This window comes from Peromyscus leucopus, chromosome 19, assembly GCF_004664715.2.
Source record: "Peromyscus leucopus breed LL Stock chromosome 19, UCI_PerLeu_2.1, whole genome shotgun sequence".
Lineage (NCBI taxonomy): Eukaryota > Metazoa > Chordata > Mammalia > Rodentia > Cricetidae > Peromyscus > Peromyscus leucopus.
The window spans coordinates 48255254-48277488 of NC_051079.1; the positions used below are offsets into that span (position 1 = coordinate 48255254).

The 22235-nt window shown below is 53.6% G+C and overlaps 1 protein-coding gene and 1 long non-coding RNA gene across 3 annotated transcripts in view; one reads left to right on the forward strand and one right to left on the reverse strand.

Moving 5' to 3' along the window:
- Nucleotides 1–698: 698 nt before the first annotated feature.
- Nucleotides 699–22235, forward strand: part of Camk2a (calcium/calmodulin dependent protein kinase II alpha) — a 62741-nt gene continuing 41204 nt past the window's right edge. The window contains 2 exon segments of the mRNA XM_028890118.2: nucleotides 699–962; nucleotides 17093–17187. Of these exon segments, the coding sequence (XP_028745951.1) occupies nucleotides 901–962; nucleotides 17093–17187 (157 nt within the window). The 5' untranslated portion in view covers nucleotides 699–900.
- Nucleotides 7070–15478, reverse strand: LOC119086275. 2 transcript variants are annotated; one of them, XR_005089523.1, is made up of 4 exons: nucleotides 15313–15478; nucleotides 14145–14239; nucleotides 11454–12397; nucleotides 7070–8217 (listed from the first exon to the last, which is right to left on the reverse strand). It is a non-coding gene; the product is annotated as an uncharacterized LOC119086275 (long non-coding RNA). The 2 variants fall into 2 exon arrangements; XR_005089522.1 differs by lacking the exon at nucleotides 7070–8217 and having other exon boundaries at nucleotides 10525–12397.

Below are 22235 nucleotides of genomic sequence, written 5' to 3' on the forward strand. Positions count from 1 at the left end.
ACAAGCAGGGGTGAAAAGGCAAGCCAGAGCCAGAGTCCTGCGTCTGCTCTGTACTTCTTCCCCGAGCTAGAGTGACAGTGTGATACACACAGGGGCTAAAAAGCAGAGAGAGCAGGAGCAAAATAAGGACAGAGGCAGAGGCCAAGTCAACCAGACCAGTTTCCAGAGGGAGCAGAGGAACCGGGGGAAGGGAAGGAGAGAGAGAGATGAATTAGCCATCATTCCCCTGTAAACCTTAGAACCCAGCTGTTGCCAGGGCAACGGGGCAATACCTGTCTCTCTAGAGGAGATGAAGTTGCCAGGGTAACTACATCCTGTCTTTCTCAAGGACCATCCCAGAATGTGGCACCCACTAGCCGTTACCATAGCAACTGCCTCTTTGCCCCACTTAATCCCATCCCGTCTGTTAAAAAGGGCCCTATAGTTGGAGGTGGGGGAGGAAGGAAGAGAGAAGATCACTTGTGGACTAAGTTTGTTCTCTTCCCCTTCTCCATCCCCCTCAGCATGTCACCCTGGGAAAACAGGGTCCACTTGCTCCTGGGCCCACTCAGTCCTGCAGGATTGTGTATGGGGGGGGGTGCCAGGGCAACACAGGAGCAGGTTTTGAAGTGGAAGGCAGGCAGGTGTTGGGGAGGCAGTTACCGGGGCAACGGGAACAGGGCGTTTCGGAGGTGGTTGCCATGGGGACCTGGATGCTGACGAAGGCTCGCGAGGCTGTGAGCAGCCACAGTGCCCTGCTCAGAAGCCCCAAGCTCGTCAGTCAAGCCGGCTCTCCATTTGCACTCAGGAGCACGGGCAGGCGAGCGGGCCCCTAGTTCTGGGAGCAGAGCAGCAGCGTCCCAGTCCTAGATCTCAGCCTAAAGCCTCGCCTGCCTGCCTGCCTGCTTGCCCGGTGCAAGGATGGCCACCATCACCTGCACCCGATTCACAGAAGAGTACCAGCTCTTTGAAGAACTGGGAAAGTGAGTCACACCTCAGGGAGTCTTGGAGGGCATGGGGGGGATCAGCCTCTGGGGCAGGGGGCGTGTGCCTGTGTGACTAGAGCTCTCTGGTGCATGCAGAGGGAGGTGTCCTGCATGATTTGGGGGCACTGTGTGTGCACAGAGTGTCCAGAGTCAGGCGTTGACACATTTATGTGCCCATCCAGCCTCGGTGTGTGTGTGTGTGTGTGTGTGTGTGTGTGTGTGTGTGTTGAAAGGGTAACAGATTGACGGTATATGCACACAACTATGTACATAAGTACACATGACCTGGGTGCCCAAAGATTCTTAGAAACTTGGGATTTTAAAGGGATTTTTTTTCCCCACTTGGCTGGGTCCGGACTGGAATCTTTTTCTGTAGTTGAACTTGGATGCCTGTAGTGACAGAGAGTTCACCATCACCCACCTGGAGATCCTGACTTTAGACACCGTGCAGAGTGTCACATCCCTTCCCCCTTCCCAAGTTCCCTACCAGGAGCAAGGGCTCCGGTACCGAAGGGGTTAACGTGAAAGAGATTGTGGTGTTGGGAGGAGGGGAGGAACAATCAGCAAGCTGATGGGGGGGGGGGGGGGATGCCGCCACTGTGGCAGCAGGCTGTGCACTAGAAACAGTGGTCCTTTGGCAAAGTTACCCATCGTGATGTGCCTGATGTTGAGGGAAGGGTGGGGAAGCCAACAAGAGAAAGGTTCCCTGGGGTAGATCAGCAGGCTACAGATATAAGGGCAGGTTTCTAGATGTTCCCGGCGGGGCTTATGGGGGTCCTGGATGCATCAGGAGTTGGGGAGCAGTTTGGCAGGGTGCCCCCACGGACGCAGAAGTGCCCGCACCAGCCCTGTGGGGCCCCAGTTGTAGCAGTAGGGATATGAGACCAGGGGCCCTGTGGACAGATGTGTGCCAGGGTGAGACCTGGAGATGCATGTACCAGTGAACATTTTTGAGGAGAAGCTATATATGACTTCCATGGGGAGCAGATGGAGTTGTATAAGAACTGACGCTGGGCACAGTGTGAACTGAAAAGGCATGCAAATACTGGAGCAAGCAAGCCACGGAGAGATGTGCAAGTGTGTCATTTGTGTGGAAAGCCTAAAAATGTCAGTGGGCCCTGCAAGGATGTGTGTGTGTGTGGTGTGTGTGTGTGTGTGTGTGTGTGTGTGTGTGTGTGTGTGTGTGCAGTTATGCAAGGGATGCTCCTGGTTAGACTGCAGCGAAAATTTGGACATGCATCTGTGTGCACATGTGTGGCAGGACAGAGCTGCGTGAATATCAGTGAACATGAGTGTGTATATAAGGTTTATAAGGTCACAGATAAGAAATGTGGACAAAATGTTCTTGAGTGTGCATGTAGCTTGAGGAATATGTACAGGAAGTGTGTGTGTGTGTGTGTGTGTGTGTGTGTGTGTGTGTGTGTGTGCACACGCCTGTGTGAGGCCTGCCTGGACTCATGGGCTCATGTGGGTGTGTGGGTGCTGTAGGCATGTATGAGCTTATGCTGGTGTCTGCATATGTGTGGGAGGTAGACCTATGGCTGTGTATAAGCATAGCCCCTGAACACACACACACACACACACACACACACACACACACACACACACACTTAGATTATCCAGACACCTACACATAACCTAACTCCCTTGTGCTAATGTGTGTTCACGTTTGTCTCCAGACTTCCTGCTGTTCTGTGTGTCTTTGTGTTGGGGGGCAGATGGGGGGGCAGGAATACAATTTTCAAGGCTGCTCTGGAGGAAGGTCTCTTAACTTTATCTGGGACCCCTTTCCAAAGTATGTCTAGTGTGCACCTGGAGCCTAAGGATTTCCTGAATAGACAGAAGCTGCCTTTCAGGAGCCACTCCAGCTGGTTCTGGCAGGGACTGCGTCACAGAGCACAATGAAATGGAGTTGAGATGTGATTCCAGGGATCAGAGTTACACCAAGTGCTCATTTGCCCTGAGAAGAGATGGAGGATCATTAGTACCGAGCTCATTTGCCTGATTGGCCTTCTCAGCCCCTCTGCCTGCCTGGATGCTAAGAGGGTGCTAGGGTAGGGGCAGAATTTTAAGGGACCAGGAACAGTGGTACAGCCATGGCAGGAAAACCAAGAGTGGCAGGGATGCCCAGGCCCTTGTCCAATCAATTTCAGACCTCTTCCTTCCAGAACTATTGGTGCTCTTAACCTTTTTTTAGGTCATTTATTCCTCCAGGAATCTGGTGGAAGCCTAAATAGATATTCCCTAGAAAAATGCATAAACCTATAAAATGTTGCATGCAGGGTCAGAGCATGTGGGACCTTAGGAGACTGTGCATGGGCTTGCACTCGGGTCAAGGAGAAGAGGTTGTGTTGGGCCGGCTGTGTGGCTCGGGTGTTTGAGTAACACAGGCCAGGGTGCCCCGTGGAGGGCGAGTCCGATGGCGTTTCCTCTGCACCTTAGCCTTGGTCTGAACCGAGGTGTGGATGTTCAGGGAGGGGCTGCCCCACGTGACCCTTAGCTCTGCGACATTGGGTGGGCTGCCACTCTTTCTGACCTGCAAGCTGGAGCTGTAAAGGGCTGTGAAGATTGTGCAGATGGTGTGTGAAGACACAGCCTCAAGCTTGGCTGACACACAGTGGGTCTCTGGCAGGACAGCTGGGGTGGTTGTTATCCTTCAGGATCGGGCGAGCCTAGAGGAGGAGGCAGAGCCTTCTCAATGTTTAACCTTTGTGTAGAGAGTATCCTGTTGAGGGGAAATGTTGGTCAAGGTCTCCTTGGGCTCTTCTTCCGTGACGGAAGCAATGAAGAAGTCTGTCTGTCTGCAGAGTTCATCCTTCAGTTGGCGATCCTGTGCCTTCTAGCTAGGACACTGTGTGGCTACCCGGATGCTGAACCCCCCACCCAGAACTCTGTCCACACAACCAGCTGGTTACCTAAAAAGAGACTTTGGTTAACCCCTGTCAGGGCTCAGATTGCCACAGCGTAGAAGAGGTCTAGCACTCCACAAAGACTTCCTGGCATTCTGCCTAGTGAAGACTGGCTTGTCACCAGCGGCCTTCGGGAGCCTAGGGTGTGAGCAGAGATTCCCTCCCCTGCCTGGATAAAGCCTTGAACAGGGGTTTCTGGAACTTCTAGATGCTACCAGACTGAAGAGCCCCTCTATACCCGGGCACTGAAGCACATACATTCAGAGAAGCTCAGAAGTTGATTTCTGGGTCCCCTAACGGGTTAAGATGGGGTTGTTTCTAGGGACCCAGAGATGAGCTCACTCCCCTCTTCCTCCCTGGGATGAAAGAAATGGAAACCCTTGCTTGGAGTGGGCGGCAGTGCCAGGGTACGCCAGGGTGGGCCAGGGTGGCCCCCAGAGTTCTCTTCCACTCCCTCAGCCTTCTCTGATATCCAGAATCAATAGAAAGGCAGGAAGTGGGTAGTGGTGGAGGGGGGTAGAGACAGGCAAGGAATGCCCTAGAGAGCTTAGGCAGACGCTGGGGTAGGAAGCCTCCTCCAGCCAGGTCTCCCCAGGCCTCCATCGGCCCCGACCTGCAGAGGTTAACGAGGCAGAGCCTTGCTCTGTGAGTCTTACAATTGCTGCTCTGGACAGAAGGAACCTCAAGAGGAGATTTTACTTGAGGGAGGGGGGGAGGAGGAGAGAGAGCTCAGCCCACTCTTTTCTCTCTAGAAACAGGGATCTGAAGTTGACTCAGGCAGTGCAGGGGAGGAGAGGCTGGTGGGAGTGTGGGTGGCCACAGGTTGACAGGGACTTGGGGGCTGGCCCCTGAGCACAAAGCCCTTTCTCCATGGCTTTCCATCCTGCACCATGCTCGGGTGGACTGACCTGGGGGTGGTGGCCTGGCTTGGAGGCAGCTCCCTGCATCCGGTTTCTAGGTGCTCGATGTACAAGGCCTTGTTGGGACTCAAGCTCCAACGCCCTGTAGCATGTGCTCGGCCATTTTCCCTTTCCCTGCAGAACTGGAAGAAAAATGGGCACTGTCATGGTGAGAGAACACTAAGGCACCAGAGCCCCACCTAGAGTCAGGGTCATTCTGCACCCAAGTCCTTCTCGCAGCCTCGCTGGGTCTCATGGTACCTTCCTGTCCATTAGCTTATGCCCGAGGGAAGTGGGCAGGGCTCATGGATCCATTTTACAGATGAGCAGACTAAGGAGGTGGCAGGAAAGCTCTAGGGACAGTTGCCTTGACCATGGGAGGTTGCTGTGCAAGGCTCCATCGGGTGCTGTATCTGTGCAAGAGCTTTCCTCTTGCCCATGCGCCAGGGGCAAAGGGCAGCGTGGTCTTGGTGGTGGTGGCAGGGGGCAGTGAGGGGGGATAATGATGAGCTGGGGTTCATTTTCTGGCCACAATTCGGCCTTGAGTTTACTAGGCTACCTTGGGTGAATCACTTGTTCTTTGCACGCTCTCACTTTACCATCAGTAAAATGGGGGTCCTATCTCTGGAGATGTCCGAAACACCCTCTGTGGCCTCCCTCAGATCCTGTGCTCCCACCCTGGGGGGGCTGTGGAGACTGTCCATGCACTGCACAGATGGAGGCGCCTCCTGGAGGGTGGTGGTCTGTCTGAGGCTGCAGTGAGAGAGGTTGGAGGCCAAAGGATGGGAGACGGGGAGACAGGTCCTGGACGGCAGGGAGAGAGAGGGCCAGCCTTCCCCGGCTTCTCGGCAACATCAGAGCAGCAAGCAGGCACATGTTCTGGTGCATGCCGCAGCCCTCCACCCCCACACCGGCGCCCCCACACAGGCTGAGACACACTGACACTCTCCAAGCCTCCTCCCTCCCTCCAAAGCACAGCGACTCTGCTGTCAGCAGCCCCTGCAGCCTGGAGCTGCAGCCCTCTGTGTGGTGTGAGGGCAGCCCTCTGGGCTAATGCACGTGAGTGTGTGTGCACGCGCATGTGCACGCGCGCGCGCACACACACACACACACACACACACACACACACACATTCTCGCGTGTATGTGTGTGCGCTGGCACAGAACGTATAGTATGGATCCACCTTCAAGGCAGGAACAGCAAGGTGGCACCGGTTGGGTTTCAGGACTCTCTGTCTCCCCACATATCTCTTTCTATTTCTCTGGTCTGCCTCTTTCTCTCCCACTTCCTGTCTCTGGACAAACCTTCTGCCCTCGCTCACAGTGTCCCTGGATGCACACTGCCCAAGGCCTGCCATCTTATGATCATTCCCATGAACTGTCTGTTAGGAAAAGCCCACTTCAGGCAAGCCAAGTGCCGCCCACCCCGCTGAGCCCCAGCCCTGGCGCTCTAGATCATTGGTGTACATGGCTACACATAGTATCAGGGGGTGCTATAAGGCCCCCGAGACTTACGGAGCCATAGAATATTGAGGGCCTTGATACCTTGGGGTCATATAAAGGAGGGATTTATCTGTGATTCTTGTGGCCATTTCCACATGTCTGTTTCTGCCCCCCAACTTGGTTTGTGCTCATCATGTGTCAACACGCAGGACTCACATGGTCTCTGCCCTCATGGGGTGCCCAATCTGGCACAGAGCCAAAGCTCAATCTCTTCCGGACTGATTATTTAGACGGGTGCTGGCTGTGGTGGCACATGGCGGTAATCCCAGCACCCGGAAGACAGAGAGGCAGGTGGATCTCTATGAGTTCGAGCCAACTTGACCTACATAATGAGTTCCAGATCAGCCAAGGCTGCACAGTGACACCTTGTCTCGAAATACCAAACAACAACAACGAAGACAAAGGGATAGTTACCCCAACCTCCAGTCCTGAAAATGCAGCTGAATACGGACTAGGAGCACAAACAGGACCTGTGAGACTTGAGGCTCTGCCTGTGAGGAGCAGGGGTCCTGGAGAGGATGCCCTGAGGAGGTGGCACTGGGGGCTGGAGGCTGAATGAAAACTCTTCAGAAGGAAGAGGGCATGAATATGCTCCCAGTCACAGTGCAGCTCGGGCGAAGTCTGTGAGGAAAGTCAGTGGTACACATCCTCCTCAGGGGGCACATGGGGTCCCCCTCTTCTCTGGTCTGCAGAGCCCATTCCCAAAGGTCCAGATGCTAGGTCCTATGAGGACCTGTGTCCGTAGAGGGGGAGGCTGGCAGGGGGTGGGGGGTCTGGAGGCCAAGTCAAGTACTGAGTTGTGGGGGAACTTGAACAGGTCACAGAGCTCTCTTTAGGACTCGGCCTCTCTTCCTGGCTGGTGAGGGACTTAGGGGTCACAGAGGACAGAGTGTCAGAATGTGCAGAGAAAGACGGGCAGATTTGATCTTAACACCAGAGAGAACTTTCCAAGGATCAGAACTGCGCCTGGTGCCAACAGTCTCTGGAGAAGGCACTAAGGCAGATAGGCGAGCCCCTGTTCACAGCCCTTGGCCTTCCTGGCACCTTCCTAACCAGCACCCCTGCCCTCACTTAGGAGCAATGCTTGTAAGAATGATCTGGGGGACCGCGGTGGTGGCGGCGGGGCTGCGATACTCTCCATTTTGTTGAGAATAACCCAGCGCCTGGTGCTGTTGCTCTGTGGATAGGAACTCTGGCCCAGAAGGTCAGTGACTCACAGAACTGGGCTTTCCAGCCTCGTCTTACTCCAGGGCATGGCTCTCTGCCCCCAGAGCCTCTCTGACACTGGAGCAAGTCTCTGGAGGTGTGTACACCATGGCAAGGGAAGACCAAGTCAGAAGAGGTAGTGGACAAGGATGCCTCTTTGCCTTTCCCCTGCTTTGTCCAATTCTGGCTTGGCCCCTAGGCACTGAGTACACACACACACACACACACACACACACACACACACACACACACACACACACACATTTTTTTTCCCTATTTTTCCTTTTTGTAACCCATTCAAGAAAAGGCATGTGCGACCAAAACAGGGAATATGTTGGAACTTCTGTTGATTCAATGTTCTCTTCAACAAACAGAATCTTCCGGTTCTGAGGCCTTCTGTGTCCTCCGAGAGACTTCTGCTGGGTTGGCGTTGGAGCTGGGGGGGGGGGCGGGGTTGCAGGACAGCTCGTCCCCACAGCATCTTCTGGAGCCCGGGAGTGGGCGGTGCGCCGCCGCCGGGGACAGGAGGAGGGAGGCGAGGTTTCGGTAGCAGGTCCTGGGATGTTCTGGTCGTATGATGCTGTGGCATGTGGCCATCTGTTCACAGAGGTGCCGTGGAGACAGGAAGGCCAGGGCATCCTGGGCCCAGCCCTATCTCCCCTCAGCAGTTTGCCTCTCATCTGGAACTGGCATAGCTCAGTTTTGCTCGCTCATTATTAAGGAAGGACAGCGTTGCCTGAAGAGAACGAAAAGAAAAAGAGGGCTCGGGCATCACTTCATCCACCATCAGTGTCACCGGCAGGAAGGATCTGCTTAAGATGATGGCCCAGGGCTGAGAGCTGGAAAACACCTCATATAAGATTTCCCTTTTGCTTCCAAACGGACTCTGCTGGCCACAGCTTTCTAATGATCTTGAGAGCTGGGGGATGCTTGTCTAAGCCATGGCCGCCCTCCCTGCACACTGCTCTCTTTTTCTCACACGTGGAATCTTGCCCATTTCTCACAGAATTAAAGCATAGCCATGGCGCTAAAGCCAGTGGCTCTCTCCCACCCCAACCGTGGGGAATATTGAAAAGCAATGGCCAGAGTCAGAGGCCTGGTCCAAGTTTTCTCTACCTTGGTTTCTTTCTTGCTTTCTTTTTCTGTTTTTGTTTTTTGAGACAGGGTTTCTCTGTGTAGCTTTGGAGCCTATCCTAGAACTCGCTTTGTAGACCAGGCTGGCCTCGAACTCACAGAGATCCGGCTGCCTCTGCTTCCCGAGTTCTGGGATTAAAGGCATGTGCCACCACCTCCTCCTGGTTGGCCTCAGTTTCTTCATCTATTGACCTTTGTAGTAAGATATACTGGGCATGCCAGCTCCCCCGATAGCCACGTGGGTCCCACACTGTGGTCTAACAGGTAACACCGCTCAGGTGGCCGACCTTAGCTCTTTGTCATCCTGTAGATGTTTTAACCACACCTGCTCTGAGTTCCACGTCCTGGGCAGTCAGATCAGATTGCCTAGGAGAACAATAGGAGCAGGTTCAAATCCTACCCCAGATAGCAGGTCCATCTCTACTGGGTCGGGATCCTTCTGAGATCACCTCAGCTTGACCCAAAGAGGCAGAAGGTTCGCAGATCTTAACAGAGGGAGGTTTGGGGGGAGCGACCAGTTGGAAGACACCTGCCATGTGGCTAGCATCCGAGCCGGAGAATGAAGAGCTCAAAGGATGGGACTAGGATTCTAAAGGCAGGAGGAGCCCGTGTGTACAGATCTCTTGGAGTGATGGCTAGAGTGGATCCAGCTCTTCGCAGGAGTCACAGGCTCCTTTGTGAAGTTGAAGAAGAAAGCAGTCTTGGCCTAGAGCATCACAGACACAGAATCATTTTAATGACATTGTAAATGGGCTCATCAAAGCCTAGAGCCTTCCTGGCGGCCCAGCTAATAGCCCTGCAGGACGGAGAGGAAGTAACAAGAGGAGAGACGCAGAGGGAACAGGGAGTGGCCATTGGCAGGCAATGGGCAGAAGGGAGTGTTGCAGTTGAGGATGAACCACAAAGTCATGCGTTCAGGGTATCAAGTAAGTCCCCAGAGGGTGAGGCAGGCGAGGCAGATTAGGCCTAGGGGGTGCTGCCAGGGCTGGGGGAAGGGGAGGCACTGGGTGGGCGAGCCTGGCACACGCATTTCTTCCATGGAGCCTTGGGGGCGGTGACCAGATTGCGGTGGGTTCCCGGAGTGTAGGAGGTGGGAAGACGAGGCAGCGGATGTCGGACATTTGTTCTGGAAGTTTGGCAGCATGGAGGAAGGGGGAATCAGGCAACCAGGCTGCTGAGTTGAGAGGACGGTGGTTTTACTTTGTCGGGGGGAGGGGTATTTAGGAAAGCAGTCAATGGAGGGAAGTCCCGAGGACTGTAAGGATGCCAGACGAGCAGACTCCGAGGGTGCAGAGGGCAGGGCAAGTTCCTGAGGAGTTCTACCCAGAAAGTCCCCACGCAGAAACGCTCCTCTCTGCTGAGACCCAGAGGAGCTGTGAAGGCAGGTGAAGTGACCTGTCTTGGGGTGTCCAGGAGGAAGTAGGGCTAGGATTCATCATACCCCTCTCTCACATAGGGAAACCGAGGCCCACCAGGATAAGCCAGCTTGTAACCAAGCCGGGCGACGATTCTGGACTTCTCATTTCCCATCTAGTGCCCTTGGCGCTGCCCCCCCCCCCGCCGCGGCTGCCATGGCAACCCTTCAAGGGGTTCCAGGCTATGGGCACCTGTAGCGGGCCAGCCAGCCACACCCAGGACACCAGGGCACCAGCCCTGCTAGTCAGCCAGAAAACAATTTCCCCGGTGCGAGAGTCCGCTCTTCACAGCCCATTAGCACGTTCCCGCATTCTCAGCGGTGGACCCACTTTGCTCCGTCCTCATGCTGTTCATGCTGTCTGCATGGTGCTGCTGGGTGGGGCCTCCTTGCCTGCTCACGTTCACTCCTGGCGCATACACTCAGGAGAGACTCCTTAGCCCTAGGGAGAGGCCCCTTCCCCCTCTGCCAGCGCCCCCCCCCCCTTTTCCCCAAGCTCAGCTGACAGGGTCCATTTCGTTTCCCCGACGCGGCTGTTTTTATCCTCTTGAATGTAATGATGCCCATACAAGGCATCCTTTCTTGAGCATTTACTATACTCCAGGGACTCTGCCGAACACATTGTCTGCCTCATTATCGAATCGAATCCTTGAAGCAACTGCTCAGGGTGGGGACTCTATTGTCCACAGTTTACGGGGGAGGAGGCAGACAGACCAAGATGACATCACTTGTTAGTCAGGGGCTGAACAACGATGGGAATTTGAACTCGGGGTTGGACCGCTCTTGCTTAGGACTGCGTTCGCCAAGGCAGGACGGGCAGGAGCCATTGACTAGGCTACAGTACTGAAGTCAGACAGGCCTCTGTGCCACCAGTGAGGAAACGGAAGCCCGTGGGGCCCACCTCTGCCTACATTCTCCAAAATGGCTGAGACCCGAAAGTCCCTGCTGAGATCGGATGCCTGCTCTCTCTGTGTCTCATACACATCCCTCTCCCCAACTTTATCTCTTGACGACATGGGTAAATTCTGAGGGTGACACACCTGTGCTCTCTCATACCTAGGACCTCATGGCAGCACAGACCCAGCTAGAGCCAGGTGATTATTAGCATCTGTCCCCTCGTACCTGGGAGCAACATTCCACTTTTCCCCCTTTGCACCCAGGAACACTGCCTCTCCCTCCCTCTACACCCGGAGCACTGACTGCACACACACCCAGAACAGTCTTGTCCTTGGGCTAAGGAAACACCCTCCCCCCCCCCCCAATCAGAAACACTTTCACAGGTCAAGTCCTCCCCACCACCCCACTCCAGCAGGCCCTCTTCCTCCTCTGGGATCACTTCTTCCCCCTCCCTTCTCCATCTTGGCCTTCTTGATGCTCCCGGTTCTGCTGCCTTTCCATTGCTAGGCCTTGGCCTGCCTACTCACCTGCTGGCCTCCGCTCCGCTCAGAGCCCTGCCTGGGAGGAGCGGGTGGGTCGGCTCTTCCATTGGCCAAGGCTTCCGGGCTGTGGTCACTTCTCACGCAGGTTGAGAATGAACAGGCGTGCTTTTTCTAAACCAAAGATGAAAGCTGCAGCAGTTGCAGAGAGAGCTGCAGCCTGGCTGCCTCCCTCACTCTTGGTTTGGCTCCCTGACTCTGGCCTAGTCTGTCATGTCTGATTCCCCCAGCGTGACAGGAAGGGAGCCTTCCTCTGCGCAGACGGAACCCCATTCATCCTCTACTGTGCTCTGTGCGCTGTGGTCCTAGTCCTGGGCTACATGTTCTGAGCACCCAGAGTGGGATTGCCACTGCTCTCCTTAGGGGAGAAAGAGAATCAGAGGCTAAGTTCAGAGTCTCATGGTCAAGAGGGGCCAGCCTGGAGGGAACCTCTGTGAGCTAGAGGCCCAACTCTTGAAGACTCCACTCCCCTGCCTTTAATGGAACCAGGAGGAAAGGCTGAAGTGCCCTGAGTTCTCTTCACTGCCTCCATAGAAACATTCCTTCTCACTTGAGGCTGCGGTTTCTGGATCTGTGAAGTGTGGCTCTGATTTCTTCAGGTTGCTGTGGGATCAAAAGGACTCCAGCAGTACCTGGGCTTGAGAGTATCTGTATCCTGGGGTCAGGAGCTGGGTCCTGACTCAGGAAGTACCTCCTCTGGGTACCCGAGGAAGGCTGTGCATCTCTAGGCAGTGTGCTCAGGATGTCCTTCGGGGGCTCGGTGTCCCTGGGTAGCAACCCCCAGCTCACAGGAAAGCTGTGCTGCTCCTGTTCAGTGAGGGGGGCTGGTCTGGTTCAGCAGAGGGAGCTCCTAGGCCCCTGCTCCTTGGGTTCCATGAAGCTTCCTGCAGGGTCCATTCAGAGCCCCATCAATGCTGATTCCAGGAGGTGTGCTATGAAATAGGACAGGAAATAACTGCCTGCAGAGGAGAGAGTTAATCTCTCTCTCTCCCTCCCTCCCTCCCTCCCCCCACCCTGTGAATGTTGCAATTGAATTGATTGCATCCACCGGACTCACACTAAGAAGGTCTAGCTGTGAACCCACCGTGGGCCTGGTACCGGTGAACAAGGCTAGGCCCTACCGTCTCTAGGCTGCTCCTTCCCAGATGAGTGAGGCTACTGAAACACTTCCCCTTTAAGGCCTCACGGGAATCAAGGTCTATAGCTGGGCAGGAACCTAGTAATGGCTTTCAGGCCCGTTCCCCTACCTAGGTAAGATGGATGCCTCTGAAATATCAGTTGTCTCCTTGTCTTCAAATGCCTGTTTCTGTCCCCAGCGCTCCTGACTGAAATCCTCCTTCCTGCTTCATTTCTGCTCCCTTCCCTGTTGTTTAAAATCACTATCTGGTCTTGCAAGTTCTGTTTATGGAGGTGCTAGTTAGTGGCACTCGACACTGGGTTCCAAGTGCTAGATGCTAGGTTCCGGATGCTGAGTGTTGGGGACTAAGTGCTAGACATAGGAACTCATAGTGGGTGGGGGAGACAAGAAAGTGGGTAAGCAGCCCCCACAAGGGCCAGGTCACGGGTGGGGTGGGATCATAAGACTGAGAGAATACGATACACTTTCAGTCTTCTTATCTGGCTTTTGGTGCAGGGCTCCTAAAACTCTTGCAATTTCCTGAGTAATAGGGGCAACTGGAGCATTTTTTTTTTTTGTTCTCATATTTGATCTCCAATCCCAGTTCCCGACACAAAAACTCTTAATTCCCCTGGGATTTCCAGGTGCTAGAAACATCTTTGGCTCTTATGGGGTGACTCATTGCGGGTTTCTGTATGGAGGTGGCCATCAGAAAAAACCAAGCACTAATTGGATGCTTGGAACCTTCAGCCTCATTCTTCACTCTCTGGGGAGGTGAGAGGACTGGAAATCAAGTTAGTGACTGGTCACAATTACATGATGAAGTCCTCACAAAGACCCTACAGGCAGGGGCAAGGTCACATCTGGGACAGTGAACACATCCAAGTGGCAGCAGAGTATCACATCTCAGTTCCAGGGGGCGTCGAGCTGTGCCCACATCTCCCAGGCTTTGGCCTCTGTTCCCCTATCCAGCTGCTCATCTGTATTCTTCACCATGCCTGATATTGTATAACAAACCAGCAGACATGTTTTCCTGAGTTCTCTGAGCTACCATAGAAAACCCTCCAATTTGAGAACAGCAGTAAGAACTTCCCATTGTTGGCAAAGTGGTACAGGAATATGGGCAGCCTGGGGAACCGCTTCCTACAGCTAGCATCTGAAGGAAGGGCATGGTGTTGCAGAATGGAGCCCTTAACCTGTAGATCTGCCCTAACTCCAGATGGCACCGTAACTGACTTGTCAGACACTCAACAAGGATACAGACAGCACAAGGATTGGTTGCCATACAAGAAGCCACCTTTATTTGGTGGCCAGTATTGTGGGGGTCGGCTAATAGCAAGTGAACTTTCCCTATATGGGGCCTTTGTGGGGTACAGTGGAGGGGCTGTAGTAGAGGCAGTGTCTCAGGGAAGTGACTGGGGTCTCTGCTTCCTTACTGGTAAAGAACAGGTGGAGCTAAACATCCCAGGGAAGACCTGTTACTGTGTGAGGCCTTCAGTATACATGTGATTCTAGCCATTCCTTTCTTCCTTGTCCTCCTCTGTCACTTCCCACCCACTTACTTTTCGCTGCCCTGGGTTGAGCTGGCTAGAGTGTGCTCATCTGGGGTCTGCGCCGGACCGAAGGCTTCCTCGGGGTCCACTAGCAATTGCTCCTGCTTCACATGTTAATGGCAAGAAGAGAGATTATGACGCGGCTTTCCAGACAACAGGGTTCACAGGAGTCATCTAATCATCTTGTGGCATGGGCATGCTCATCATCTTAGGTGTGGGGGTGGAAGTTTGCAGGCTATTGGGAGCTGAACATGGTCAATAGGAAGTTTGATGGGTACTCAGTGTAGGCGTTAAAAACCCACATGTGCAAATGTTTGAGGCCTGGGTGCAGCTCTGTTTGTGATCTGCAGTGTGAACTTGAGCAATCTACACGGAGCTGAGCACTGGCGCTCAGCATCCTGATCTCCACTCCACACCGGAGGCCTCTGAACTATGGTTTTGCACTGTGTCTGGATGATTCACACGATAGTAGCACGCTTGCATCTAAGAAGTCTTCCTAGGCTCTCTCTTCTGGTCACTCGTGTGAGGACAGGGATGATGGTGACACCCCTTACAAGTCTCTTCCGTGGTGTGAGTGTGGTTGACAAGATGGCCTTCACGAAGCGCCATGAAAAATGGTGGCTCAAGCTCAGATCCAGCCCTCAAACTAGTTTTCTTTGGTTCTCTGCTCAAACTCTTTTGAAACAAGGAGCCAAACGCGGATGCATGCGCCTTGAGTCCCAGCACTGGGGGGCACAGACGCAGGAGGATCCTGAATTTGATGGACAGCCAGAGTAGCTGAAATGGCCACTTCCCAGTTCAGTGAAAGACCGTATCTCAAGGCAATAAGGCAAAGAGTGGTAGGAGTCACCTGACATCCTGCCCTGGCCTCCGTAGTGCTTGTACAAGCACATGGCTCAGCACACTCACGTGCATGCAGCACACACATACATACAAAACTGAATCTGCACCAAATAGGCATTTCCTACCCCTCTTACCAGCAAATACAAAAAAGCTTGGTAACACACCATATTAACAAAGGCAGAGAAAATTGGTCCCCACAAACACACACACACACACACACACACACACACACACACACACACACACACACACGTATATATATTATATTAGTGATTTTTTTGTATGCCTATGGCAAAATTACCTGACAGAAGCAACTTCAGGGAGAAAGATTTACCTTGGCTCTCGGTTTCAGAGGGTTTCAGTGCTTTGACAAGGCAGAGCGGCTTAGTTCGTGGAAGTAGCAGCACATGACAGTCTGTTCACATCATGACAGATCAAGAAGCAGAGAACAGCCAGGATGGGTGGAACACACCTTTGATCCTACCACTAGGGAGGCAGAGGCTGATGGATCTCTGTGGGTTCAAGGCCAGCCTGATCTTCAGAATGACCAAGTTCCAGGACAGACTGTTATAAAAAGAAACCCTGTCTCAAAAAACCAAAAAGAAGAAGAGGAAGAGAAGAAGGCTGCATCCAAAGCTAGGTGGACCCTCCAAAGACTGGGCCCTAGAGACCTACTTCTGCTAACCACACCTAACTTTCCAACAGTTCCACAGCCTCCCCAAACAGTGCCAGCAGCTGGGGAACAGAAATCAAGACACAGGTCTGTGGGGACATTTCAGATTCAACCCATAACACATACTATTTGGAAAATAAGTTCATTTTCAACAGCTTCATTATCAACCAAAACCCACCAGTACATAGGGCTTATCCCATAGACTCAGGCATGCATAGAAAATGCAATGTTTTTTTTTGGTTGTTGTTTGTTTTTGTTTTTTTGACACAGGGTTTCTCTATGCAGCCCTGGCTGTCCTGGAATACACTAGGTATATCAAGCTGCCCTTGAACTCAGTCTTGAACTAAGAGCGAGAGAGCGAGGGAGAGGGAGAGGGAGAGGGAGAGGGAGAGGGAGAGGGAGAGATCTGCTTGCTTCTGTCTCCAGGGTGCTAGGATTAAATCAATTCTAATGCACACATACAGGGTCATTGGGGTGTTGTTTCTAATAGCTAGAGACTGACCCTAACCCGGCTGCCTTTCAATAGGGGACTTCAGTGAGGAAACTGGCCAAGCCACTAGGCTATAGGACAGTCATATGTATTATGTAATGAAGAGCCATTTATGAAAGAGGGCCTTCAAAATACATTAACTGCATTGAGTGTGGTGATTCATGACTTTAATCCCAGCACTTGGGAGGCAGAGGAAGGTGGATCTGAGTTCTTGGCCAACCTGGTCTACGTGGTCAGACCCTGTCTCAAAGGAAAACCAAAGTTAACTGCAGAAAGGAGAAAACAGCACGATATCCCTACCTGTGCTGTGTGAGGGGAGGATCTACAAGGAGGGACTCCAGGCCCCAGCAACAGAGGCCCTGGTGGAGAGGACCCTGCACAGGCTGGGACCTGGGAGTGGAGGCTAGACATTTCGGGGTCTACATATTTACTTCTTTTGAACTCGGAGCTATGTGATGTATTACTTGCTCAAAGAACAAAGCTCTGAAGATTCTCAGAGACCTAGATTCTGTGGTTCTCACTCCAGGCTTCTAACGTTTTATAACTTGGTGACCTAACTTTTATAGAACCGGAAGGCTCAGCTTGCATGAGGCCAAGGATTTGGGCCCCTCTCTTGATCTTCCTGACCAATGCGACCTTAAGCCAGGTCCTCAGCTCTTGTGACATAGGTGGCCCTTCCTGTATGGTATGGCTGTACCATATAGGCACAGAAGTATCATAGAGGTACAGGAGTACCATATAGGCACGGAAGTACCATAGAGGTACAGGAGTACCATATAGGCACGGGAATACCATATAGGTACAGGAGTACCATATAGGTACAGGAGTACCATATAGGCACGGGAATACCATATAGGTCTGGGAGTACCATATAGGTCCAGGAGCTCTTGGTGGCCTGGGGACACAGCTCTCAGGCTCCCTCACTGTATGATGTTGTTCTCTATCCTCCAGGGGAGCTTTCTCCGTGGTGCGCAGGTGTGTGAAGGTGCTGGCTGGCCAGGAGTATGCTGCCAAGATTATCAACACCAAGAAGCTCTCGGCCAGAGGTAGGTTCTGCGCTGCCCGCCCACGGCCAGCTCCCCTACTCTGCCATCGTTCTTGCCCTAGCCCCGAACTCTGAGCTTGACCTCTGGAAGACGCCGTTGGCAGGCTGGGAGGCTCTGCCTTCTGAGAGCGTGATGAGAATAGACCCTTTCCTCAGGGAATCCAGGCTAGAGGTTACAGGGTCTCCCAGGTAGGTCGAGCCCTCAGGGGTACTCCCTCCCCCTTGGTCTCCCAGCCTTTGCTGTATCTCTACCTGAGTGTTTAGCCTGGCTCCTTTTACGGGCAGCCCTTTTTTTCTCCTTGCAGATCTCTACTCAGGGTCACATCCTCAGAGCAGTCTCCTTGCCTTCCCCTCAGTCTCCATTTTTTCTCTTGCTACTGTTTCTTATTTCCACGGAGCCTTCCCCTGGCTCACTTCATTCTGCTCACCACTTTGGCTCCTTGTTCAATCCCTGGGTCGTGGTGACCGTGAGTCCCGACAGAGCGGCCGGGACTCAGCCACTGCTCTGTGCTCAGCACCCAGGACAGCACCCTGGCCAGGCCTCTGTGCTGGCAGAGCTCTGTCCGTGGCTCTGCTCCCACCAGCCTGGTTTTTGAATAGGTGCTCTGAGGTGTGGCCTGCTTTTGAAAAGGACATCCAGCCAATTCTGGCTTCAGAAGCCGTAGGGACTTTAGCGCCCACCCCCAACCTTAAAATGATCCTGGCCAGTCGCCGCCGCCGCCGCCGCCGCCGCCGCCGCAGCAGCAGCAGCAGCAGCAGGCTTCCCTGGGAAATGGCCCCCATTCAGGCTCCAAACGGTCAAACTGGCACCTTAATAAGATGCCCGGGAAGCTGGGCAGTGGTGGCGCACGCCTTGAATCCCAGCACTTGGGAGGCAGAGCCAGGCGGATCTCTGTGAGTTCGAGGCCAGCCTGGGCTACCAAGTGAGATCCAGGAAAGGCGCAAAGCTACACAGAGAAACCCTGTCTCGAAAAACCGGAAAAAAAAAATCAAAAATAAATAAATAAATAAATAAATAAATAAATAAATAAATAATAAGATGCCCGGGGGCACTGGAGTTTGAGAACTCTGCCCAGAAGACTCCTGGTCATTCCTGTGTGTCTAGGACAGTAGTGGGTGATGGCAAAGCCAACATCCACCCCAAGCAGATGCCTTGAAGGCTGGCGTGAGCAGAATTCCGTTGGGTGAGATGGGTGCAGAATCACTGGAGAGAAGTCAAGCGTCTAAGTGTTTGGTAGGCCGCGGCTGAGTCTGGACGAGGGCCCAGCAGGTGCACGGCTTAGGAAGGTTCTGTGAATGCCGTACAGGGCGTTCGTGCTGCTCTCTGTGGGCCTCCCAGCAAGCTCCGGACTGGCCTGTGGCTGCTACCTTTTGTCCCCAGCCCTGCTGTCTGGCCCACGATGCTCGGTTTACTTACTTCTCTGCATCCCGCAAGGAGGAGAGGCTCTGAGGGTCCCCAGCTGGCAGGCCTAGGGTAAAAAGGCCAGGCCTGCGGAAGGCCTGGAGTTGGAGCCGGAGCCGGAGGCGAGGAACCAGGTGGGCAGGAAGTCCGTCTAGGGTGCTGCTTCCTGTTGACAGGCCTGGAGCAGCCTTCTGTTTCTATGGGCCTAGTTGTACCTCAGTTCCCGAGAGAGCCTGGAGATAGGAGACAGAGCAGTGGTCCTCAACCTTCCTACTGCTGAGACCCTTTAATACAGCTCCTCATGCTGTGGTGACCCTCATCCATAGTTACGTACGTTGCTACTTCATCACTGTAATTTTGCGACTGTTATGAACCACAATGTAAATACCCGTGTTTTCTGATAGTCCTAGGCGACCCCCCCCAGGAAAGGGTCAGGCTAACCCCAGAGGGGTCGCGACCCCCAGGTCGAGAACCCCGGGTTAGGGTCCTGCCAGGTCAAGTTTTGCCCTCGAGAGGAGCATCGGGAAGGAAGGTGAGAAGGGAGCAGCATCAGGTTGGATGCTGCCGGTTCTTGGATCACCGGACCACCCACCATCTCAGGGGACGTGCGTAGAGAGACAGAGACCATCACTCCTGTTCGGGAAGGTGGTGACTAAGCATTCCTGGACAGGGAAGACTCTCCCTGTTTGTGTCAGGCAGCTACTCCCTAGGCTTTCTCTTTCTGACCGCCTGTGGACACCTTGACCTCCTGGCAGGAGGAAAGTAACCCGAGGCTAGGCACAGGGAGCGGCATGAGGTAACTCTCTCCACGCCTGCCGCCACCGCCGCCTGCCAGCCCTCTCCCCGGGCAGGGAGGGGAGCAGACTCCTTTAGCAGGTCTCTGTGTGTCACTCGCCTCCACAGGGGGCTCTAAAGCTGTCACAGATGACACTATTCTCTAAACGTCTCCTGCTGACTCTTTGGGATGACTTCCTGCTGCTCTCAGCGGGGGCTGGACCCACCCAGGGCTTCTTCTATCCGCTCCTCCCCGGCAAGCCCTGCTTTCCCCTAGCACACCCCGCACCCCGCACGCAAGGCCTCTTCTAGCAAGCAAGTAGTTCCCGACTCCGGGAGATATTTTTATATGTATTTTAAAATTAGTTCTTAGGAACAAAACCTTCGTGGTGTCATTCAAAGAAACCACAAGCAAATAAAATGAAACATAAAAACGTTGCCTGTTCACATCCCCGCTGGTCCCCAGTCCCAGTCTTAAAAACAAAATGCAACTAACTGCCTGAGCTTGCTTCCTCCTGGGGTTGAATTGTCTCAGCGAGGCTCCTGGACAGCAAATGTCCTGGCAGAGTAGATGCCAGCCCTGTGCTCTGGGTCAGAGCCTGCCAGGTGCTCTATGGACCTCCTAGGGACTCTGGGCACAAGGATGTGGTTGGTGCAGTGGTCAGGGGGTCTTCTCAGGCTTGAGGCTCAGACTCACGGCACAGGCTCAAGAGCCATCTCTGAGCTTCATTGAGGCGCCTACTACAGAGCCCTCCGGAGGCTTTGGGGTCCCATGAGTCTGTCTTACCCACACACTCTCTCTCCCGGCACCTCTGCTCTTCTGATTATTTCTCTCATACCTCAGGATGGGGAGGAGGGGCCTTTTCTGTCCCCAGTACCCTCCTCCATTCTTCGTCCCTCCTGCCACAAACCCGTGTTCACCCGTTGGCAGGAGCCCAGCCTCTCTAAGGCAAAACCCTGTGTTCTGTGTGCTTGGATGGCTCTGGCCCTGCCTGGCCTTACGGGGACTGTCTGCCTCCTGGGACTAGTCTGTCTCCAATTTGGCCTCACTACCCCGAGGATGACCCAACCAAGGTGGGATGAAGGTCCCCAAAGGTGTCATCGTGGGTATTAGGGGCCATGTTCTCAGGTACCCGGCAGGGTGTGTTCCTTGGATGCCTCATCACCGTGGGCTGGGACTGAGTCATGTGCTAATTGATGATCGGTGCAGGTATTAGCGGGAACTGACACGCAGCTCCGCCGCTTGCCTGTACTAGGAGTTTGGACAAACCTCTCAGAAGTCCCAGGCTAGGCCCCTGGAACTTGGCGGTAACCAGTGGACAAGGCTGTGTTCCCACTGGGCCTGCTTTCTTGGGGATGAGACATGAAGCACACCTATAGACTAGGTAGAGTGAAGAACTGAGGAGTTGTTACCAAGAAAATCAGACGGGTATGGTGGTCCACGTTCGAGACCAGCCTGGTCTATATAGTGAGCTCTAGGACAGCCAGGGCTATAGCATAGAGAGACTGTCTAAAAGGAAGGTCAGGCCTGGTGATGGGGAAGTGACAGGCAGAGGGACACTCTTAGAAACGGCAGCTGAGGAAGCGACTTTGGGCTGGGATCTGTCTGGGGAGGAGGAAAGCAGCAGAAGAAAGCCCAGGGAGGACACTCTAGGACGGGAGCACAGCAAGTCAAAGGTCCTGAGAAGCACAGTAGAGCCGGGCAGTGGTGGCGCACGCCTTTAATCCCAGCACTCAGGAGGCAGAGGCAGGAGGATCTCTGTGAGTTCGAGGCCAGCCTGGTCTACAGAGGGAGTTCCAGGACAGCTAGAGCTGTTACACAGAGAAACCCTGTCTTGAAAAACAAACAAACAAAACAAAACAAATAAACAAAAAGAAGCATGGTGTATGCCAGGCCAGAAAGAGGTCAGTGTGATTGGGCTTTGTGGCTAATATGATAGTTAGGGCCTTGGGTTGGATCGTAAACACATTGGGAAGCCGTTAGTCTGTTGGACACCCAGGAAGAGCAGGTCTTATTTATACCCCCAAAAGGAAAAAAAAAAAAAAAAAAAAAAAAACCCTTCACCGCCAGAGTGAGGTCCTCAGAGCTCTAAGCTCTAAATTCTGAAAGGGCTTGGCTGCCTTGATCAGTGACGTTGAAGAAAGGACTACCCCTTTATCACCAGGTCTCACTTTCTCTTCCTATACCCAGCAGAGCAAGAACAGTCCAGAGGACATGGCCCAATAGCACCTGAGCGTCTCAGTGCATGAGCAAATGAAAACTTTGCAAACGGGGCTAGGAAATCCTGCACACCATTCTGTTCCCACGCAGCAGATGGGTGTGGCTAACGGGGAAAGTCATCAGGCAGGGCAGCTGTATCATGCCTGCAGCTGGCATCAGAGTCTTAAAAAACGAGGATTTCGCAGTTCCAGCAAGGAGGTCTAGTAACCAGACAGAGTTGATGGGTTTGTGACCAGTGTTTTGCCGCACCCCCGTATAGTTTACCAGTGGGTCTGCATTCCTGGGTCATCTCATGCACAATTCCGGATTTAGCCTTGTACCTTCTCCCTCTGAATGCCTGGGCCAGAAGGTCCCATTCCTTCTGATAGTCTGGACCTTGCCTCTGAAGATCTCTGGTTCTGCTGTGGGAGAAAGTGAAATGCACATGGAGCAGGGGACTTGTTGGGGTCTCCTCCTCTGCCCAGGAATCAGCATTCCGTGCCTGAGGATGTTGAAGGAGGCTGGGAGGGAGGGAGAAGAGGGTGTGTGGAGCTAGTCTGGCTTTGCACCCCATCCCCAGTTCCCGCAGCCTGCAGCAGGTTTTCATCTGGGGAGCTGAGCCTATCAACCAGAATTGAACTTAATTGCTTTGCTGATGGTGAAGGCACATTGT